This window comes from Pinus tabuliformis, chromosome 3_1, assembly GCF_031772625.1.
Source record: "Pinus tabuliformis cultivar Carrire ecotype Pingquan chromosome 3_1, CPIR1, whole genome shotgun sequence".
In the NCBI taxonomy this organism is placed as follows: Eukaryota; Viridiplantae; Streptophyta; class Pinopsida; order Pinales; family Pinaceae; genus Pinus; species Pinus tabuliformis.
Window position 1 is genome coordinate 602,461,838 of NC_142301.1, and position 6,996 is coordinate 602,468,833.

At 40.7% G+C, this 6,996-nt stretch overlaps 1 protein-coding gene across 1 annotated transcript; it reads left to right on the forward strand.

Annotated features, from left to right (window-relative positions):
- Window positions 1-714: 714 nt before the first annotated feature.
- On the forward strand, window positions 715-1,299 carry LOC149188441 (uncharacterized). Its single transcript, XM_089409958.1, has one exon. It carries the CDS (start codon window positions 715-717, stop codon window positions 1,297-1,299), a length of 585 nt encoding a protein of 194 aa, XP_089266084.1.
- Window positions 1,300-6,996: the final 5,697 nt, after the last annotated feature.

Below are 6,996 nucleotides of genomic sequence, written 5' to 3' on the forward strand. Positions count from 1 at the left end.
TCTGGGCTTAGGAGGCACCTTTTGAAGGAATGCCATGATTCTCCGTGGGCTGGCCACTTAGGGCAACTTTGTTCTTTGGCATTATTAGAGAGAGGATTCTTTTGGGAAAAGATGACAGAGGATGTGGAGAAGTATGTACATACGTGCATCATTTGTCAGTTGGAAAAATTGGATACTCAGAGACAAGGAGGTCTATTGCAACCTTTACCGATTCCTGAGAGACCATGGACGAGTGTCTTGATGGACTTCATCTCTCAGTTACCGCAGGTACAGGGGTATAATGGGAACATGATCGAGGTCAATTGTTTTTCCAAGAATGTTATCATTGTTCCAACAAAGATACCTTGTCGAGCCGAGAAGACTGCGGAGTTGTTCTTTAAGAACATAGTGAAGTATTGGGGAATGTCATTGAGCATTGTGTTGGACCGAGATCCACGATTTACAAGTAGATTTTGGACCACATTGTTTAAGCTAGTCGGGACATATTTGTTGATGAGTTTGAGTTACCATTTGCAGACAGATGGGTAGACCAAGAGAATCAACGCACTGTTGGAGGACTACTTTAGACATTATGTGACGGCTGATTAGAAGAATTGGCCCAAACTCTTGGATGTAGCTCAGTTTAGCTACAACATGCAGAAGAGTTCTGCAATAGGGTATAGTCCATTTGAGTTGGTGAATGGACAAATGCTAGTCACTCTGCATACCGTAGTGATGGGAGGTTTTTCTAGGAGTCCTCATGTGAAGAAGTTCACGAAGGCTTGGGATGAGACCTTGGAGTTGGCATGGTTGTTCTTGCACGAAACTGCAATGAGAATGAAGAAATGGGCAGATAAGGATAGCTGGGATGCACACTTCAGTGTGGGAGATATGGTTTTCCTCAGGATTACCGGAGATCAAGTTCAGCCACCTAAAGGGACTGCGAGATCTTTGACAAGGAAGTATGAGGGGCTATTCCGGGTCAAGAAGCGAGTGGGGGAGGTTGCCTATCAGCTGGAGCATCCATGCCACATGCATATGAGACATCCTGTTTTCCATATCAGTGATTTGAAGAAATGTTTACTTGATGAAGAACATCTAGACAGAGTGGAACCATCAAGGGGACTAGCCATGATTGTTGACCGACCAAACCTTGTGTTGGAGAATATCTTGAATCTTCAAACGACAGGAATTGGGAGCCAAATAAGAAGGGAATTTCTTGTCAGATGGAAGGATGCACCGAAGGAAGATAGCTGGGAAATGGAGGACTCACTTTGGAGATGGATATTGCGAAGTATGACAGGAAGCCACGGAGGATAGCTGGATTTCTAAGGATGGAAATGACCTTAGGTGGGGGAGAATGTAGCACCCACAGGTTGTTGCAGCATTCGGGCGACCCAAGCATGCCCACCAGGCACGTTTAAATGAGGAAATAGAGAGCAAGCAACGGACGACTTGACAGGCAGCGGCGAGCTAGATATGCGACTGGGAGAGCGGGTGCGTGCCCGACAAAGGTGACTAGCTGGCGAGCAGGAGGCAAACACAAAATTGTGTGGGGAAATGTGGCTAAGTGTTGGCACCACAATTTTATAAGCTGGTGGGCGGTCTCGGGTGCGGGCACCCCTACCCCGAGCTGACATGAAAAAAACATGAACGGTGGGTTAGCTTGGCCTTTGGCCAAAGTCCCCACCCAACGAGCCAAACGTATATATATCGGTGGATATGAGAGTTTGGAAAGGCAAGCAAAGAGTAATCCATCCCAAGAGAGCTCTGAAATAAGCAAAGAGCTCATGGAGGAGATGCGCCCGCACGATGGGGTTAAGGCTTGAATGTAGTCGTAGGCAGAGCGGGTGCCAGACTCGCGGGTCGGGTGACAGGGCAAAGGCACACACCGTGTAGGCAGACAAGCGGAGGTTAGTAGGCAGGGTAGACCAAGGCGGGGGCGCCTGCCAGTTGTGTAGCCATGCAGAGGTGCGGGTAGGGTGACTTGAGGTGCCATCGCGTGCCGAATGGAAAGTTGACACGACGAGAGGTGGTGAAACGAGAACCGCATGAAGCGCGGGTGAGGTGCATCCAAGGTGACATGGGCTACACGAAAGCCATAGGTAGGGGTAAATGTTGGCACAACAAACGCAGGTGGAAACAAAAGTGTTCGGGTGAGGTTGAACGTGCAGCGCCCTAAGGCTGAGCTGCACGACAGCCGAACAGGTGGAAATTTTGTATAAACGCCAGTTGAGATTTTCCTCTCAGTCGATGTAAAACAGAATTAATAATGTAATTCTTTCTTTGCGTATATTGGTATGTCTCTTGCTGTTGAAAGTTTATTTAATGTTATTTTGCACATTAAATTTTTAAAATGGTTAATGAGATGAAAGTTATGCATAGTTCAGGAAACACGCTAACAAATGAAAAAGTTGGGTGTTTGTCCGATGCCGCACATTGGGCAATTCACGAAAAAGGAATTGGGGGCATGACAGGTTGGGCCCTGGGGTGGGCGGTTGTGCAGCAGCGCTGATTCCGGGAATCGGCCCTGCCACTCATGGGTGGGTTTTTTTCGTTTTTTTTTTTTTAATTAGTTTTTTTTGTATAATTTATTTTTTTTTAATTTTTTTATAATTTTATTTTTTATTTTAATTTATAATTGTTTTTATTTTTTATTTTATTTTTTTAATTTTTTTGGTTATTTATTTATTTATTTTTAATTTAATTGTTTTTATAGTATTTTTTTTCATTATTTTTACACAGTAAGGCGTTCCCCTCTGAAATCAACTTCCCTATCTGCCACTCTTCATCGGTCTACACCATCGGATCAAGTGTTAGACGATTGGAAAAAGGTGTACCATCAGATTGATATAGTTTCATATAATAACTGCTCGTGCTAACCAAATTGATAGTGCAAAAGTTAACCTAATGAAATGGTTTGCCGATATGAGTAGCATAGGTCGGGCGGAGAGGTGGCGAAGAGATGAGGGACCGAGGCTGAGCAATGGAACACAACCCAGGATCTGATAAAATGGCTTCAGGTAAAAGACCTGAGGAGGCGCCTCGGCTTGGCCCGCAGAGCCACCAATATCAAGAAACACCCCTTGAATTCAAGAACATTAACTTGGCACTCATACGCTCTGTTCCGCCCATAGGAGTACTTGCCTTTGCTCTTGGAATGGTTGGCAAGGGTTTTTACGTTTGGCAAGGGTTTCTCTCTTCTGGAAGAAGATAAAGCCCTGGATCATATAAGGGTTTTTATGTTTGGCAAGGGTTTCTTTCTTCTGGTAGAAGAGAAAGCCCTGGCTCATACATTGAATGGCTTCTCTCCTTATACTAACTCATGAGCAATACCAATTTCAGAACAACCTCAATAGGACAACCTCAACAGGAATTCCATCATGAAAAAATCTAAAAAGGTATGAGCTAGGACTTCATACAATATGCTTCCTGATTACCCTTATGCGTTGGAGGTTATAGGGGATTTGGCTGGAGAAGAAGTTTATAGAAAATTAACTCAGGATGTTCAACTTATTCCAACAAAGAAGTAACAACATAGTAAAAAAATTACAAAAACAAGAAATAAGCCAAAGGTGCAACCTCCAAATTCTGCTCCTCTCTCAGATGTACCAAGTCAGCAGAAACCGAAGGTTGAAAAATGCAAACACCCGATGTCATTTAATGAAAAGAAGAAGCTTTGTCAGGATCTTGAACAATTACCAGATGAGATGGCGGTACCCATAATTACATTCTTAAGGAAGCACATTGGTCTAAGTCAGAATGAGGAGGAAATCAAAGTTGATATTGATGCTTTTGATGATGATTATTTATGGGAGCTACAAAACCTTGTTTTCAATTGCCTCAAAGAGATAGGCGAAGGCACCAGAAATACCCAGGCTTCAACAAGGCTTCCTAATCCTGCAGTATGCTGTCCTAGTGCTATGACAGTCTTATATTTTAAATGTAGTCAAGAATGGCCATATCGTCATTTGGCTCTTTTCAATGTTCACCAATATTTGGTTTGTTTGTCCTTACGAGAGCCACTAACATTTTCTGTAGCAGCCTGTGAATGCTAGGGTTGTATCACAATTGGAGTTTCAACCCACAAACATAGTTCAACAAGGTTTACTCTTTATTCTAGCCAGAATTTCAAGTTTCTATTTATTCAAGTTTTAGATGGAATTTCTGCATTTCGTTACTGTTGTTCATGTAAGCATATGTAATTTCAAGAACATTAACTAGATGCTCATACGCTCTGTTCCACCCATAGGAGTACTTGCCTTTGCTCTTGGAACGGTTGGAAAGGGTTTTTACTTTTGGCAAGGGTTTCTTTCTTCTGGCAGAAGAGAAAGCCCTGGCTCATACAAGGGTTTTTACGTTTGGCAAGGGTTTGTTTCTTCTGGCAGAAGAGAAACCCTTGGCTCATATATTGAATGGCCTCTCTCCTTATACTAACTCGTGAGTGATACCAATTTCAAAACAACCTCAAGGGATTCCATCATGAAAAAATCTAAAAAGGTATGAGCTAGGACTTCATACAATATGCTTCCTGATTACCCTTATGTTTTGGAGGTTACAGGGGATTTGGCTGGAGATAAAGTTTATAGAAAATTAACTCAGGATGTTCAACTTATTCCAACCAAGAAGTAACAGCATAGTAACAAAATTACAAAAACAAGAAATAAGCCAAAGGTGTAACCTCCAAATTTTGCTCCTCTCTCAGATGTACCAAGTCAACAGAAACTGAAGGTTGAAAAATGCAAACACCCGATGTCATTTAACGAAAAGAAGAAGCTTTGTTAGGATCTTGAACAATTACCAGATGAGATGGCGGTACCCATAATTACATTGTTAAGGAAGCACATTGGTCTAAGTCAGAATGAGGAGGAAATCGAAGTTGATATTGATGCTTTTGATGATGATTATTTATGGGAGCTAAAAAACCTTGTTTTTAATTGCCTCAAAGAGATAGGCGAAGGCACCAGAAATACCCAGGCTTCAACAAGGCTTCCTAATCCTGCGGTATGCTATCCTAGTGTTATGACTATCTTATATTTTAAATGTAGTCAAGAATGGCCATATCGTCATTTGGTTCTTTTCAATGTTCACCAATATTTGGTTTGTCTATCCTTATGAGAGCCACTGACATTTTCTGTAGCAGCCTGTGAATGCTAGGGTTGTATCACAATTGGAGAGTCAGCCCACAAATATAGTTCAACAAGGTGTACTCTTTATTCTAGCCAGAATTTCAAGTTTCTATTTATTCTTTTTAGATGGAATTTATGCATTTCGTTACTGTTGTTCATGTAAGCATATGTACATGTGTAGGTTGTGACGCTAGTGATCAATCTGTTGATGTTTGTGGGGATGAGATGCCTGCAACAAACTTCCCTAGTGTTGATCTTGAGAAAGAGACGACAACAGTTAGCATCCAATGTAGTAGCTCAAGTAACTCAAGTAATGATTATGGATCTTTCTCTAGTGGTATTGTCTTTGGACAGGAATTGAGCCTTTTGATGTTTCTCAAGTGGTATTCTATTTTAGAGTTCATTCATTTAATTTGGTCATTCTTTTTTGTCAGATTCTATTCTAATTTATGACTGTCTTATATTTTAAATGTAGGCAAGAATGGCCATATCGTCATTTGGTTCTTTTCAATATTCACCAATATTTGGCTTGTCTGCCCTTACGAGAGCCACATACATTTTCTATAGCAGCCTGTGAATGCTAGGGTTGTATCACAATTGGAGAGTCAACCCAAAAACATAGTCCAACAAGGTTTACTCTTTATTCTAGCCAGAATTTCAAGTTTCTACTTATTCTTTTTAGATGGAATTTATGCATTTTGTTATTGTTGTTCATGTTAAGAATATGTACATGCGTAGGTAGTGACCATGGCTCTGTGTTCAAATATGGAATTTGCTGTGCAACTTCAAGATATTGATGAATCCAGCTAGATTGACCAAAATTTGTAGTCTACTATCTAGTCCCATTGAGCATAGGCAGAGAAAGGAACAACAAAAGCGGGGGTAGAAATAAGAGAGCCAACGTACAAGGAGATGACAAATCAAGTTCAGATCAAGGAGATACGCTAGAAAAAAACTCTGGCAGTCTAGTGGTAGAGGCCATCAGCAAGAGCCTGGTACAACAAGGTTAAAACAAAAACATTTCGATTATTTATGTTTGTCCAAGGGCTTGGTACATCAAGATAGACTCTTACTTGATTAGCCACAGATTTAACAGAAGCAGCAGAAAACCCACTCTATATGCAAAGGTAAATCTGTAAAGGCAAGTTCTAAATGTTTGTATTCAAAAGTACTAAGGCTTATTTAGCACGGACTAAAAGAGCCAACATTTCCAAAATTTGTAGTAGAAAATTATACCAAGCAAGCATGGGGCACTTTAGATATTGCTTACCAAGGTTGGGCAAAGTAGAAACAAAAAACTTGCATACTTATAGGAGGAGTTTTAGGAATTTAACTATGAAGGATTTTGAGTATGTTGATCAGTTTATGACTCCAATAATGAATGAAGTAAACCAATCAAAAACACATGGTGAAGATATAATTGACTACAAGATTGTTGACCAGGTTTAAAAGAGGCTACCAATCAAATTTGTTGTTTTATTTGTTGTCATTGAAAAATCAAAGAATCTAGCATAGCTTTGCATAAATGAGCTAATGGGATCCCTGCTATCCCCTACGACAAGTATGAAAAGAGATGATGACTACTTGGAAGAATTCCTTTGAATCACAAGCATATGTCGATACAGGTAGAAAAGGAACTACAGTAATTGGGTATATATAAAAGATCCAACTCAGAAAAGGATGGGCATTCAAGGTCAAACCAAGGAGATACACCACAAAACAACTCTAGGAGGTTAATAGTTTTTACTCGAAACAGAGTATGCAAGGTTCTTTTTCTTGTTGATTGAAAAACCCAGGGGACATAGGCTCTACATTTTAGAAAGCGATAGCATAGCTTGTGTATTGGCCAATGTTCATTGTGGATTTGAGTATGTTAATCAGTTTATGA

Excerpts from the sequence above, each read along its gene's own strand:
- LOC149188441 (XM_089409958.1), top strand. The coding sequence starts at position 715 with ATGGGAGGTTTTTCTAGGAGTCCTCATGTGAAGAAGTTCACGAAGGCT.